Genomic DNA, 16,640 nt, shown 5'->3' on the forward strand with positions numbered 1-16,640 from the left:
ACAGGAGGCACCTGAAAGCACTTGAAAAATTTCACCAACGTAGTCTACGTTTCATCCTCCGAGTTCGCTGGGAAGACAAGTGAACAAATGCCAGTATTCTCGCTGACACCAACTGAAGGGGCATCGATGCTACCATTATCCATGAACAACTACTGTGGACTGGCCATGTTACCCGCATGGACGACAGTAGAGTGCTAAAGCAGCTAATTTACAGTCACCTAACGAATAGTAAACGTAACCTGAAAAAGTGCCAAATCGACCCCCTCACCTGGGAGACGATTACTCCACACCTTAATGCTTGGGGGAGCACCACACAAGAAGGTGTCAATACTTTTTAGTTAGCCCGACTGCATAACAAGGCAGACAACGCCGGATAGACGCTGCCGCCTCCCCTCCCGCACTAGATGTAGCCCCCCCCCCCATGTGCAACATCTGTGATCGACCCTGCCGATCCCGTATCGGCCTCTTTAGTCACCTCAGAACTCACCAACGTAGGTGACATCCTTAATAACTCACACTCGATTCCGAGTGACAGCAAAGTAGTAGTAGTAGTGCGTGCGTGCGTGCGTGCGTGATTGCGTGCGTGATTGCGTGCGTGCATGCGTGCGTGAGCATGTACAGTAATATAATAAAAAATAAGAATTAATTGTTTTTTGAAAAGGTTCAGCAGCCTGAAGTCTGAAAATATACATTGGACACAAATGACTTACTACATACTAAGACATGGGGTGGTGGGTCCTTTAACATAAGCCTTCATTACTAAAAGGAGAAGGAACATGAATTGAAAATACAAATAATAGTTTACAGTTGATGGCAGTAGCTGGTCTCTTGCCATACTGTGTGAGGTCACGTAGGCCACGTGGTGCAGTAATTCGTCCGTAGATGTTGACATGAGGGACCTCACGTTATCATGTAAACATTGGGTGGTGTGGTGTTACAGTACGAGACACTGGGTGGAGTGTGTGTGTGTTTAAGTGTGAGTGTATGCGCAACTAAATACACTGAAAAACACAATTTTTTGCGTAGAATAATGTTAAAGAGCTGAGTGCAAGACTGACGAATGGCGAGATGAATGCTTAAGCTTGTGCAATAAGAAAAAAAGTGTTGATCACGATAAAATGAACATAACATACTCATAATGACAGAGATGATGACTGTGCAAGTTTTTCTCTCCACACATATGTACTTCTCTATACATCATTGTACCCTAAACTTATAAACACTTAAACTTACACTTTTTCGTTTTTTGGCATAATACTGTACACTTTGTTCAATATGAAACTCTCACTTATGTATAACTTCACATATTTATACATGCAGGCACAGTTATACATAGCTCTGTATATTTTTGCAAATTTCGTCTCTTTTTTTTTTTTACATTTCTATGGACTTATCCTCCTTTATTTACATTTCTTCATAATTATATATTTCTTAAGCCTTCCTACACAGTCCCGTCCCCTTTTGACTCTCCTATACACATCTGCATAAGCCTGGAGAATAATGATTAGAGAGAATGATAGTGAGGAAGAATGATAGTGAGGGAGAATGATGGTGAGGGAGAATGATGGTGAGGGAGAATGATGGTGAGGGAGAATGATAGTGAGGGAGAATGATAGTGAGGGAGAATGATAGTGAGGGAGAATGATGGTGAGGGAGAATGATGGTGAGGGAGAATGAGGGAGAATGATGAGGAGAATGATGAGGGAGAATGATGAATGGTGAGGAGATGGAGGAGAATGATGGTGAGGAGAATGATGGTGAGAGAATGGTGGTGAGATTAGTGTATGTGTAAGACAATAGGTTGGAGAGAGAGAGAGAGAGAGAGAGAGAGAGATAAGCGGCGAGAGAGAGATTGTAAAGACAATTGAGTCATACAATAAAAAAAAATGAGTTAGAACGAGAGAGATAAGAATGAGACAAGTGTAAGTAGATATAAAAGAGAAACAGGGAAGCAGAAAAAGATAGTAATGAGAGATAGAAATCGAAATAGACTGACTGACTGACTGACTGACTGACTGACTTACTATCATCTTCACACACACACACACACACACACACACACACACACTGTCCTTGAAGGTCTCAGTGACTACATCTCCAACTACACGGAATGATACACTCTACTTCACCCAAACACTTACACACCCCCTTCACACAGGAGCTGCTACACCCAGAATGCTCATACACGCTCCTGTGGTCTTTTTGTGTATGTTCTACTGTTTGATCCGAGCGTGTATCACCTTGGGGCGAAGGATGTGTTGGCAGGGGGTATAATGAGACTATGTTTTAGCTGAAGTACAAAATATCTCATAGTAGAAATATTATCGGAAGATCTTAATGTTGATTCTTCTATATTTAGGATGTAATATGAGTCACTATGTCTGTGTGCGTGAGCGTGCGTGCGTGCGTGTGCGCGTGTGCGTGCGTGCGTGATAATAATAATAATTATAATAATAATAATTAACGGTTTATTGAAAAAGTTCAGCAGCCAGAAGGCTGAAAATATACATTGGCCAGAAATGACTTATTTCATTCAAAGACATGGGTTCGTTGGGTCGTTTAACAAAAGCTTTCATTACCAAAGTGAGAAGGAACATGAAATGAACATACAAATTATAGTTTTCAGTTGATGGCAGGGGATGGTCTCTTGCCCTACTGGTCTCTTGCCCTGTGTGAGGTCACGTAGGCCACGTGGTGCAGTAACTCGACCGTAGGTGTTGACATGAAGGAACTTGCGTAGTCATGGAGACACCGGGTGGTGTGATGTTCACGTGGTGTATTAACTCATTCGTAGGTGTTGATATAAAGGACCTCACGTGGTCATGGAGACACCGGGTGGTGTAGTGTAGCGTCACAGTACCTCAATCTCTGCTAAGTGGTGTTGTGTTATTTCGTGGTCAAGTGTAAAGCCGACCCACGGTTGTTCCTGGAGTGAACTGATTAACACCGCCTGGTCAGTTCCCAGGGGTGCTTATCTCAGTGGTGGGTCACGGCTCTCGCTGGTGCTGTCTGATGCTGATTCACTGGCTTAAACACTGTTCATCACTGTTCAACACTGATCCACTCCCTTCCGAAACGAGATTGTCATCCTTGACGTGATTTTGTTGACATCCCGGTGAGGAGAAAGGCTGAGGGCCCGTGGATTGGGGGAGAGGACCAACACTGGCCAAGGCAGCTACCACCACAGGAGCAGGCGCCAAATGGGTCTTGACCCTTCGGTGGTCAAGGTGTGTGTGTGTGTGTGTGTGTGCCATTTAAAGTAAGAGTGCGCATTAAGAGGGAAAACACACATTAAAATAATGGTTGCTCCTCGTGTAACGAGGATGGCCGGCCCGAGTGCAACCTAGGCGTGGATTTGTTTAAGGTAAAGAAGCTGTCGCCAACACAATAACCACACCTTGAGTTAACGAGGTGCATGACCCAGTGTCAAGGAATAGACCGAGAAGACCGGAGAATTCGCCAACTGAACTGGTTAGCCATTACTGTTGGGTAGACCCGGGGGGCACGCTTGCGAGGCGATCATGCTGACCATTACACACACACACACACACACACACACACACAGCAACAAACAGTTTGGTCAGCTTACGTCACCCTGTAAACTAAAATCGTGACAGAGATACAGACTGATAAGGACCTGTTGCCAACCACCAGAGATTGTGAATTATTATCCCGTTAATCTCTCTCTCTCTCTCTCTCTCTCTCTCTCTCTCTCTCTCTCTCTCTCTCTCTCTCTCTCTCTCTCTCTCTCTCGCTCTCTCTCTCTCTCTCGTGTTGTGCCTGAGTAAATCATTCATTTTGTACATGTTCTAGTTTATATACGAATTTGTATGTGTATGTGTTTGTATCGTGCCTGGATGCGTGTCTGTGTGCATGTCTTCAAGCGACCAAGGCATCAGTAGGGTGTTGATAATCTTGAGCAGCATATACAAGACAGACCCCCGCGTGTTATATATCATCTACACACCTGGTACATCATCCACACACCTGGTACATCATCCACACACCTGGTACATCATCCACACAACCTGGTACATCATCCACACACCTGGTACATCATCCTCACGCTTGGTACATCATCCACACACCTGGTACATCATCCACACACCTGGTACATCATCCACACACCTGGTACATCATCCACACAACCTGGTACATCATCCACACACCTGGTACATCATCCTCACGCTTGGTACATCATCCACACACCTGGTACATCATCCACACACCTGGTACATCATCCACACACACCTGGTACATCATCCTCACGCTTGATACATCATCCTCACACCTGGTACATCATCCATGCACCTGGTACATCATCCACACACCTGGTACATCATCCACACACCTGGTACATCATCCACACACCTGGTACATCATCCATGCACCTAGTACATCATCCACACACCTGGTACATCATCCACACACCTGGTACATCATCCACCACCTGGTACATCATCCACACACCTGGTACATCATCACACACCTGGTACATCATCCTCACGCCTGGTACATCATCCACACGCCTGGTACATCATCCATGCACCTGGTACATCATCCACACCTGTTACATCATCCACACCTGGTACATCATCACACACCTGGTACATCATCCCCACGCCTGGTACATCATCCACACACACCTGGTACATCATCTTCGCCTGGTACATCATCCACACCTGGTACATCATCCTCACGCTTGGTACGCCATCCTCACGCTTGGTGCATCATCCACACACCTGGTACATCATCCACACCTGGTACATCATCCACACACCTGGTACATCATCCACACACCTGGTACATCATCCTCACGCTTGGTACATCATCCACGCACCTGGTACATCATCCACACACCTGGTACATCATCCTCACGCCTGGTACATCATCCACACACCTGGTACATCATCCACACACCTGGTACATCATCCACACACCTGGCACATCATCCACACACCTGGTACATCACAACAAACTGGCCTAACTGGAGACGTTCCCCTCATACCTCAAGTCGTGTTGGAGATGATCAGTATGACACAGGTTGATTTCTTTGCTATGAATGTATGACCGAGTTTAATATTGGTCTCTTAGTTTTATCTATATTGAGGATAACACAATACTTTCATAACTCGTCTTACACATTACTGTATATCTTATTTGTCGAGTCAGACTCTTTGAAACCGCAAAAGAATCACCTTTATAATACTATCATTATATTTAAATTACTATAACTACACTTTCTACTTAAATCTTGACTTTCAGTTATACTTTATTTAATAGCCATCTGAAAAAAAGTTATGGGCACTAAATATCCAATACGTTTATGATTTGAATTACCTTATACCTGTGATTTATTTGTTTTTGTTCTGATGTCTCTTAATTGATTGTCTCATTCTGGGTAATGGAGAGGTGTTTAGCCTTGAGTGATACAGAGAGAGGGCCTCGGGGTGTCATCTATCTGTCGCCTTGTTCTGCAGTCAAGGTCACCATGGCAACGATCTCCTTAGTATGTGTGTGCGTGTGTGTCCGAGCCTGTTTGTTTGTGTGTGTGTGTGTGTGTGTGTGTGTGTGTGTGTGTGTGTGTATACTTGCTGTGGAAAAACCAGAACACCCATCAGGCAAGCACGGTGACCTGTAAGGCGATGACTTCCTACCTGCGAGTGTTACCTGTGAACTACTGAACCACACGTGTTGTTATAATAATCACACGAGAACAACACCACAAAGATACAAGTTAACAACGCTGATGATAATACACAAAGACTGGCATAACAACGTGAACAATCTCCTCTTGGATTTACGACCAAACATGACGTTGGAATTGCTTCACTTAGTCAAACGTCTGGTGCTATTGAGAGTCCCCTTGGGTAAATGGTTCCTCTGTTTGTTGTCTTATTCTTAACTCTTTTTATTCTTTCTTCTTTTTTGTTCTTCTTTCTTGCTTCTTCTTCTTACTTCCTTCTTATTCTTTTACATCTTTCTTCCCCTTTCTTTCTTATTTGTCTTTTTCTTCATCTCTCTCTCTCTCTTGCATTCAACCATTTTCTCATATAATTTGTTTCTTTCTTCCTTATCCTTCATTTAATTCTTTTTCTGAATTTCTCTTTCCCTTTTCCTTCTGTGTTCTCAAACAAATTTCCCGTTCACGTTTTTAACACACTCAATTCAGACTTGGAGAATGTGGTATTATGTCAAACGTGGTTCAGGAGTTCACGATCGCTACAGGATGTTTGGAAACGTCCAGTGATGTGTAGAATAATGTGTGTGGGAGAAAGGGAGTGGGAGCTTCGAGTATTAGGAAGTTACTGCATTATTTTTTTATGCTATCTTTACGTCAGTCATTCGCAATATTGGAATTGGCATTATGAAGGTCTGGAAACGAGTGTTATCTGTCTGTGTCTGTCTGTCTGCCTGTCTGTGTCTGTCTGTCTGTCTGTCTGTCTATACAGGGTGAGCATAAAGTCTTTCCCTGATTATGAAAAATCATACCTCGAAGACCATTCTAGATAGAAACATGATTGTAGCATATTTTAAGCTGCAAAAAAACTATACGTTTGTACCTAGCATATGTTTTGTGTAATAAATGTTTGTAATCGGGGAAAGACTTTATGCTCACCCTGTACAGTATATCTATGACATTTGTGTGTGTGTGTGTGTGTGTGTGTGTGTGTGTGTGTGTGTGTGTGCGGTTTTTTTTTGGGGGGGTGGTCCGGGGAGGTAAAACAAGGACCGGTTACAGTGTTAACAATAATATATTTGTGAGCTTAAAATATGATACAGTTGTCTCGTAATCTTTGTTGGGAAATTAAGAACTTTCACTGTGTTATGAAGCAACAACTTCCTTTACATGTGTTTTATTCGTTTATTTGTCGTATACTTTAGCTTATTATTAAATATTACAGTACGGTAGTAGATTTATCTATTTTACGAAGTCACTATCAACGATTGTCTACTACGTAATGAATACAAAAAAAAAATACGTGTTCGGGTATGATACAACACTTTATGCCCAAACCCCCCGAAACGCACGCAGGCGGGTCTCTGTCAAGGTCCAAAAGACAGGCAGGCAAAGATTGAGAATCCTGAAAGATGAAGGAATATATATTTTTTTTATAACGTATAAGCATGAGATACAATAAAGTATGTCTGCATTTTCGCTCTGTTTTTGAGACGAGTGTTTGTGGTGGGTCTAAGCGGAGGAGACCAATTTGGAAGACTTCTCTCAATGAACACGTGATCCATCCACCCAACAACTCTCCTCCCTTCACACCCTTGGCTGCCTGAGCGAGCCAAGCGCACACAGCCAGCCCTCCACGCACCCTGGCCGGAGTAATAGAGGACCACTGGAGAACGAATTCTTACGATATACCGGACAGTCATCACGAAACAACAGTAGTGTACGGTGGAACCTGTTGGCTGGATGGTGTTGGGAACTACATCTCCTCACACCCAGCTCATGTAGGTGAGTCTTGGCACTTATACTAGTTAATGTGTAGAAATAAGCGCACTAATATTGATGAATCACCTGAGCGAATATCAGTCTGTTGAAATCTTAAGCAACCGCAGGTGACCCTCGACCCATGGACTAACAATCAAATGGAAATAACAACAATAACGTGCTGCTGCCCTGTTGATATGCCACCGATTTAGGTGAATTTCAAAGTATCGTCCGGGATTTATTTTTTTCGATATCTTTCTGAGGCACAAGTAGTGTCGCTTTTTCAATATCGTGTCTGGCTCATTCGCGCATAGTCGTCTATATAAGTTTTGGATTACCCCAAGCCCAGGTGTTTCGAAATATCCTTTATCCACATTAGTTGAGCCTGAATATTTTAATACCCTTGTCTTGGTTGTTTATCCCTTATCTGGAGACGGGAGAAGGTATTAAATTTTGGTTAAGAGACCTAGTGCAATTCAGACGTCGATTTACTGATGATGCTTATGTCACATTTTAAACGACGCACGTAAATTTGAAACGTGTCTTGCATCTGTTCAGTGTTCGCCTTGCTTAAGGATACGGTTTAGTGTTTTTACGATGTTGTTTTTGGAGTTTGAGTTTGTGCGTGAAACTCTTAATTTTGGGGCGTCAATTATATTACGCACGCACCAAAAACAATGCCAACTCTCCACCGATGACTCGTACTCTCAAGTATATTCAGGCCAGCAGGCACCATTTTACTGAAGAAAATGATTGTATATCGTCTTGATGTATTTTTTTGGTAGGGGGGCATTTTGTTGTTGACTGAAGCAATGTTTTAAGTCTCTTAACTTTTTGAAAACTATGACTTAAACCTCTGAGGAATATGTCATACTTCTCGTGGCAATAGGTCATCTTATTCATAGGCATTACACATCATACTCGGGAGAAACACACACATAAGCAAACAAACAGACAACTTTATTCAGGATCGACTGTATGAGAGGGCGGTTTATTGGCCGTGATTCCTGTTTTTTTTATGCTTATAATGTGTTAATCAGAGGAGGGAAACGAATAACTTGAGAGTGATAACTTTTAGTCAAAATGAACTCAGTGGCAGCGACCGGAAGCCACTGTGACAGCTCACTGACCCTCGCATGACATACTGACCTCAAATGACTGTCATTCTCCTTGCCAGTGTTGCAAGGTCGCAAGAATTCTCTTCGTCCTTCCCCCATCATTTTAAAGGCACCAATATTCCTTAACTGTGAAGGTTACCGTTCCGTTTTGCACTGTTGTGTCATGTGTTTGATTCTGAGACTTTTGATGCTCTAAAAGTTTCCACTAACGTCACTCTGAATGATTTCTAGTGTGTGTGTGTGTGTGTGTGTGTGTGTGTGTGTGTGTGTGTGTGTGTGTGCGTGTGTGTGTGCGTGCGTGCCGCATGTGTACGTGTGTGCGTGTGTTTTCAAAATACAAGTTAGGGAATAAATTAACACTGACGAACCTTACAAACCAGTCTGTTTACTCTTTGGTTAAGTGAACTACTGACATAAGTTCTTGTACCTCCAATTATTACGGATAAAAAATCCCCAACGTTTAAGTAAGTCTTGAGGATCTGGACCAACATTACGTCAAGGACCTTCACGCCTCCAAGATCACAAAGTGGCGGAAGTTGAGAGGACGCTGATGAGGCGTGTCTTGTTCATCAGCTGGCGGCACAGGCATTACTGCACGGACGAATTCTCACCAGACAAAATTACCTGGACAAAATGCCATTAGACAAAATATCATTGGACTAAATACCAACAAGAATAATTTCCATCGAAGATCATCATCTCCAACGAATTCCCAAGACAAAATCCTACCGTAACACATCGTTGACTGTAAAGACTGTTTTTGACAATCCAGGTCCTTGCTCTGTTTTCCTGTTGTACAAAGAGCGCTGTGTAAAATACATATGGAGTTGTGTGTGTCTGCATCATTTTATATATATATGTATATATATATATATATATATATATATATATATATATATATATATATATATATATATATATATATATATATATATATATATATATATATATATATATATATATATATATATATATATATATTTTACTGTTAAAACTACCTGGAATGCTAAACTCATATTATATATATATAAAAAAAACAATGATCACTTGTTTTGGATATTAAATGTATTCTGTTATCTCTCACAAACTTTTTTCATTACAAGTTCTGTGTGTTGACAGTATCTCTGTCAACAGATTTATTGGTGATGGCAGATGGTAAGGCAACGAAGAGATGAGTACCCCGGCCTACCCAACACATATCACATGGCTGCAGGTGTGTGTTTACACCCATCGCAATAAATACACAACTGTCTACATATTTGAGTATACAGCTATCACAACACACACACACACACACACACACACACATATATATATATATATATATATATTCTGATAAAATCACACGGGAAAATGGAAACAACGGAGTACCTTAGCTGTCTTTCCGTGTGATTTTATCAAGATTTATCTTATCCACGTTTTCATTGTGGATTTACATGAATATATATATATATATATATATATATATATATATATATATATATATATATATATATATATATATATATATATATATATTCGTAGATAATTATATTTTTTTTATTAGAAGGTTAACATCAAAAGCTTGATGAGTTTGTATATTTACTGTGTTAGTAATGTGAGTCAATAACTAAGCCACACATAGTAGCTCCACACATTGTCTTAATATCTGGAAATGTTATTTTAATACACTACGACAATATTGACCTGTAACAACATCTTCGAGGTGAAATTATTTTGTAAATCATTTGATATTTTTTACGGAATGATAAGTGATAGCTTAATTTTCAGACCGTCATCGTGTTGCTGCTTTCTGGAACTCTGAATCTTTGGGAGGTTGCCACCGCTGATCCTCAGAGGCTCTTCGGGCCAGACAGTCCCATTATTGTTGTTCCAGGGACCGCAACATGGGGTGACAGCTCAGCCGCAAGTGGCCCCATCTCTCTTGGAGGAATGATTAGTTCTAATTTGGTCAGTGTACCCCAAGTAGGGTACTTCCGCGGCAGCGTAACATACGGTACAAGCAATGTCCGGTGGGTTGGGAAGGCCACACCCATCTTTCATTCTCCCTCTACTCGTGTCATCTCGACGTCGTTTTCTGTTGTGGGCGGCCGGCCAGACTATCGAATCTTCGACCCCTACGGATCAGCTAACGGCACACCAACTGTGCGTCCTCCTGTTATCCAATTTCCAACTACGCAAACTCCAACTGTGCAACCTCCTGCTGTGCGACCTCCCGTTGTGCAATTTCCATCTGTGAGACCTCCATTCGCCATACCACTGCCTACTAGACATCCTGCAGTGCGACCTCCAATACTGCCATACCCCTCACCAACTTTAGTCATGTGGAACTATAGAAGGAGAACCCCATTCCCATACTTCCCAACTCATGGTTATCCAAGAAGGTTTAACCCCCAAGGAGTGTTCTTCAGGGCACTTCAAAGTGGGTCCCCGAATCTGCATACACCAGAACAAAGAGCAAGAGCAAGTACACTCTTCAAGGATGAGACAGATGGGAGAACAGGTAGCACTGAACCTATGACAAGATTTCAGGGTGACAAGTCAGAGATCAAGACGCAAGGATTAAGCTTTCCCAGTTTTAATTACTCTAAAGTTACTGAAAAAAATAGACCAAATTCTCATAAAGGAAATCTGGATGAACTCACAGCTTCATCTGAAGAGAAGATAGTCATTGACAAAACTTTTAAGGATATCAGAAATTCTTCTGTTGATCAAAAAGATATAGAAGAAGCAATTAAATTTTCAAGCCAGAAAACAATATCAGTGAATGAGAGACAGGCAGATGATGAAAACTTTGTTACTGATCCGACAGTCTCCAGTGTTGAACGAAGCAGTGAAAAGAATCCCGGCACGACGACGTTGACGGTCACACTCCAAGATAACAGTCAAAAGGAAGACCTACCTGATGATAAGATAGTGATAGCATCCATCGATGTGAAGCCTCTTGAGGATGGCACAGTGGTGGCTTATTACGAGGACCTGAGCGCTTCCCCTTACGCCTCTCTCCCAAAGGATCCCGTCAACAGGTTCTCTGCCGGTCATGACTCGTTTTCAAACACCACGAGAAAACCTAAACCACAATACATTATCGTGAGGGATTCCAAATTTAATCAGTCCGTCACAGTCCTGGACATAGATCGAGAGGCTGCAGGATCTGGGTCTGATGACAATAAAGGGATGGACAATATCAATAGAAATTCTACAATCAAAACCGATGATTCTTTCTCCAAAAGTAGAAATCATCCACCTTCAAACAATATGTCGAATGTTGATGAAAATGGAAATCCTTTCTCAGATGAAATGTCACCTAATTATGAACTCGGAGCCCATCTTCCTGATGAGGATGTGTCAACTGTCGATGAAAATAGTAATACTCCTAATCAGAAGGATGAATCCTCTATAGAACACAAAGTTCATTTTCCTTCAAGGGATGTATCTCCTGTTGATGAAAACAGTAAATCTTCCTCTCAGAAGAATGAATCCTCCGATAATGAACACATGAACCATACTCCCGTTAAGGATGTACCTCCAAACGATAACACTGTTGAAAAGGATAAGGATGGTGATGCCGAGGTTGTCAGAGGCACTACGCAGAAACCCTCGTCATTTTTCCCAGTTGACATACAGGAAGATGAGGGTACATCATCATCTTCCTCCATTGTGTTTACAAGACATGTGAAGACTGTGGCTTTTGGTCAAGGTATATTAGTTACACTGCTTATACTCTTATGATTCCCCATACAGAAATAGAACCACTGTTTTTATCACATTATTTTTCAAGGTTGACAAATTAGTTGTAAATGTTTGTACTGCATTAAATAATTTGCGTTTCTCTCATGATCGTGAAAGTAACTTCTCAAATGTTACATTGACTAAATTTATCCCAATAATGATATAGAAATGATCTTATATTACTTTCAGAATTAAGAAATATAATAATTTTGAGAAACTGTTAAATGAAAAAAATATTAAAATTTCAGTTCTGTGAAATTTTCATTGAAACAAAAAGAAAAGAAAAGTGATTATCTTACTTTCAAATATCGTGAACAAACTCAGTGTGACAATAACAAGACAGACATAGAGAATCACATTTATAAATCGCAGAGACCACGTTTTGAAATATACCCTGAAAAACATATCACAAATCGCTGTCCCACGTATGAAACAGAGAAGTATAAAATAATTCACTAAAAAATGAGTGCATGAGACGCTGGAGAGTTTATCTTTATAATTACTGTGTTTATTACTTCCATCCAACAACAATAAGCTGCCCCAGTTGTTGCACTACGAAAAAAAAAACCAGATGATTTTCAAAATACATAAATCAGTTATAGCAGGTACAGTGTTATAGCACGAATATTAATGTTAATATGTATTATAGATATAGGGACATTTATTTAAGGATGAATTTCAATGATGAACAGAAAGAAAATACTTCGTTAATCTTTGACCTTAAGGTGACCTCTAACCGATGACCTTAAGGTTAATTCTAACATGACCTCAGCAATGTGAAGGTGACTTGACAATACATCAATATAACAGTTAACACCAGCAGGTGAATTTGGTTACTTCTGTTCATGTTATGTTTTTCTTATTCTTAACCTTCTTAGTCCTTCTAAATATCAAGAACTTGTACAAGAATCATTACCTTAGTTGTAATTTGTAATGAAATATATATTGTTACTTGTCAAGTCTATAATTTCTTTAATTCCTCACAATGTTCGCGCGCACACGCATGTGTGTGTGTGTGTGTGTGTGTATAATAATTAATGGTTTATTGAAAAAATTCAGCAGCGCAAAGGCTGAAAATATACATTTGACAAAAATGACTTATTGCATACAAAGCCTTGGGTTGGGTGGGACGTTTAACAAAAGCTTTCATTACTAAACGAAGGAACATGAAAAGAACATACAAATTATAGTTTACAGTTGATGACCCGGGCTGGTATCTTGCCCTACTGTGTGAGGTCACGTAGGACACGTGGTGCAATAATTCATCCGTAAATGTTGACATAAGGACCTCACGTGGTCATAGAGACACCGGGTGGTGTGGTGTTCATTTGGTGCAATAACTCGTCCATAGGTGTTGATATGAAGGACTTCACGTGGTCATGGAGACACTGGGTGGTGTGGGGTGGAGTCACAGTACCTCACTCTCTGCTAAGTCGTGTTGTGTTATCATATGGTCAGCTGTAAAACCGACCCATGGTTGTTTCCAGGGTGAACTGGTTAGAAGATGGTGGTCGGTTCCCAGGGGGCTTATATCTGGGTGCAGACCTCACCGGTGGGTCACTGCTGACGCTGGTACGTCTAGTGCCGAGTTCATCACTGTTCAACACTAATCCCACTTCTTTCCGAAAGGAAATTGTAATTTTTGGCGGGATTATGTTGATATCCCGGTGGTGAGGATGGGTCGACGACAAGGACTTAGGGAATGGGCCAACATTGGCTGGTTGAGCTTCCCCAACAGGAGCTGGCGCCCGATAGGTCTTGACCCTCCAGTGGTCAGAGAGAGAGAGAAAGAGAGAGAGAGAGAGAGAGAGAGCGCACAGGGTGGTGAAATGCGTCTAGTGTGGCAGCTTTTTGTTAGTGGTAAGATGTAAGCACTGCTTGCTCCCTCTCGCTTTCAGTTACCGCCGCTGGCTAGCCCCTGCCAGTACACAGCCTCTTTACCATCAAGACTCCTACTGTGCCTCCTTGTGGCAACACACGGTAACTGGGTGCCTCGTGAGCCCAGGCTAGACCAGCAAGGGATCTCGGGAGCAGTAGTGGGTCCCAGAGGGACGGCGCATAGGCCCACTGGCATGTGGAGTCGTCCTGGCGCCTACCAATCATTGTCACAATGCCTTGCGGATTAACCTTGGGAGGTATAAGGCTACGGGAGTAAACCCCAAACGAAAAATATGAGGTGGAGCCCCGCATCAAACAGACATGCTTACAGATCTCCAACAAGACCCCAACGGCAGAAGAGGTGACTACCATGGGAACCCAACGACTACACCGGCAGACGAAAACAATATATGATGGACAGGCTGAGAAGGCGAAACCCAACAAACTGGGCTATCGGCAGTCCCTTGCAACTCTCCCTCTCCCCAGTTGTTGCAACACTTGCAACACTGGATCAGGAAAAGGGAGAGTCAAGATGTGTGGTTGCAGCCTGTGCCCTTGTCTCACCACATAAATCAACTCAGGCGCAGCCATCATCCAGCTCATCATACCTCTCATCATCATCAAAACCCCTATACCCCCAAAAGTCCAATGGCGACGGACGAGTGGCGACGGGGACAGGCAGAGATGACTGCCGGGAGTCTTAGTCACAACTCTGCACATAGGCGGCACAGATAAGATGGTCGTTTATGCACTGGGATCTAGGCAGCAGTACAATCCGGTCCTGTCTGTGTGACCAAGCAGCCCTTTCGAGGAGCCACTCTCCTTTTAGGCACATATACTGTTTCTTATACATCATAATAAATTATCAAAGAGGAGATAAATATATGCTTAGTACTTTGACCTTCAATTAATCTTGAAAAACAAATAAAAAAATGTTGATAAATCTATTCTTAATCGGGTATAAGTCGCCGAATGTGGATATTTCTTGGTCCAATATCAGCAGTACAGGTTTATAAGTATTAGGTGCATAAAGAAGAGAGCAGAAATAAAATAGAATTTTATTGAAATAACAATTACACAAATTTCTTTACAACTTTCTACTGAAGATAATTTTACTGACATTATATTTTAACGTCTAAAATAGTTGGCCGAGAATGGGAGGCTGTCGTGGTGTTGAATATTTTGAGGTTTGATCCAAAAAAGTTACTGGCTACTTGTTTATTTTCCATAGTAGCCATAAGAACCACCAGAGTTGCCAGAGCCACCACCCGTGGAGCCGCTACCACCAGAGGAGCCGCCGCTATAACCACCATTGTTTCCACCAGAGGAGCTGCCGCTAAATCCACCATTGTTACCACCAGAGGAGCTGCCGCTATATTCTCCAGCACTAGATCCTCCTCTACGGGTACCATACATGGCGACGCTGGAGGCCACCAGCAGCACTAGGCAGAAACCAGTAATGGCGCGACGCTGGAAGTAAAAAAGAATATATTAACACTTTGTTTAAATACTCGGAAGAATTGGCAACGTGAGATTTGATAAAAAGTATAGAAGCTTTTTTATCTGCATGAACTGGAGTTTACTGAAGTTACGGAATTCTCACTTGCAAACAGCATAAGGACTTTAATATCCAAAAAATTTTAAATTTATATAAAGAAATCGCTAAATTCTCTATTACTCATACAAAATCTCCAATTATTTCCATAATATTAGATAGAAGGACTTTGTATGCGAATTAAATTATAGTATTACAAGAAAAATACACTATAAGTTTCGATTCAAAAGCGAGAAATGATTTGCACAAACACATCCATAAGAATCGATGTTTATTTGCAGGGATTATTTTTTCGTGGGAAGGGGAGACTTGAAAGACGAAGGAATTCCGAAGAAAAACAAAACAGGATTAAAAACAACTTTGAAATACTGTATTGAAATCAGTCAAAACTCTTACGAAATGAATCACGATTGCAGTAGTATATTAGTTTATTTCGTTTTAATGTGTCCTTATTCTACACAGTTACTTAATACTTACCATGTTGACGGTGTGGTGGTGAGAACAGCTCTTGATATCCTGCAGTGTGAAGTTGGTATTATATAGCTGCCTCACCTCCCTCCAAGGCTTAAATATGGATGACGTCGTAAGGTCTTTGTTAAACCACAAGCCTCAACTAGGAACGACAGTATTATTAATCATGAAAGAAATTACGTTCAGGAAATTTCTCTTTCATCTAGTGCAGGAAATGATTAGAACTTCAGACTTATCACAGTGGTATTGTCACCCATCATTATATTAGCTGTTCAACTGTTTAATTGTGTAATTGTAATTTATATAGTACATCTAGGGCTTGAAATCCAATTGACGTCTTTCAAAAAAAAAATAATGAATAATTTTGGTCTTAATTTTCTATTTCACGTTTCTTTTCTTTCATTGCTCCATGGACATAAGCGTTCTACCATGAAGAAGTTAAAAA

General features: G+C 41.3%; 2 protein-coding genes across 3 annotated transcripts; one reads left to right on the forward strand and one right to left on the reverse strand.

Annotated features, from left to right (window-relative positions):
- The first annotated feature begins 7,285 nt into the window (after nucleotides 1-7,285).
- LOC121862803 lies at nucleotides 7,286-13,250 on the forward strand. Of its 2 annotated transcripts, none has more exons than XM_042361119.1 (3): nucleotides 7,286-7,465; nucleotides 9,694-9,772; nucleotides 10,330-13,250. In XM_042361119.1, exons 2-3 carry the CDS (start codon nucleotides 9,731-9,733, stop codon nucleotides 12,289-12,291), a joined length of 2,004 nt encoding a protein of 667 aa, XP_042217053.1. In that variant the 5' UTR covers nucleotides 7,286-7,465; nucleotides 9,694-9,730; the 3' UTR covers nucleotides 12,292-13,250. The 2 variants fall into 2 exon arrangements, with proteins under 2 accessions (XP_042217053.1, XP_042217055.1); XM_042361121.1 differs by having other exon boundaries at nucleotides 7,286-7,461.
- A 1,964-nt stretch (nucleotides 13,251-15,214) lies between these two features.
- LOC121862839 (keratin, type II cytoskeletal 1-like) lies at nucleotides 15,215-16,270 on the reverse strand. Its single transcript, XM_042361160.1, has 2 exons — nucleotides 16,202-16,270; nucleotides 15,215-15,639 (listed from the first exon to the last, which is right to left on the reverse strand). The coding sequence occupies exons 1-2, from the start codon at nucleotides 16,202-16,204 to the stop codon at nucleotides 15,388-15,390; spliced, it is 255 nt and encodes an 84-aa protein (XP_042217094.1). The 5' UTR covers nucleotides 16,205-16,270; the 3' UTR covers nucleotides 15,215-15,387.
- Nucleotides 16,271-16,640: the final 370 nt, after the last annotated feature.

The sequence above is a fragment of the Homarus americanus genome, unplaced genomic scaffold (genome assembly GCF_018991925.1).
Source record: "Homarus americanus isolate GMGI-L3 unplaced genomic scaffold, GMGI_Hamer_2.0 scaffold42657, whole genome shotgun sequence".
NCBI classification, from domain to species: domain Eukaryota; kingdom Metazoa; phylum Arthropoda; class Malacostraca; order Decapoda; family Nephropidae; genus Homarus; species Homarus americanus.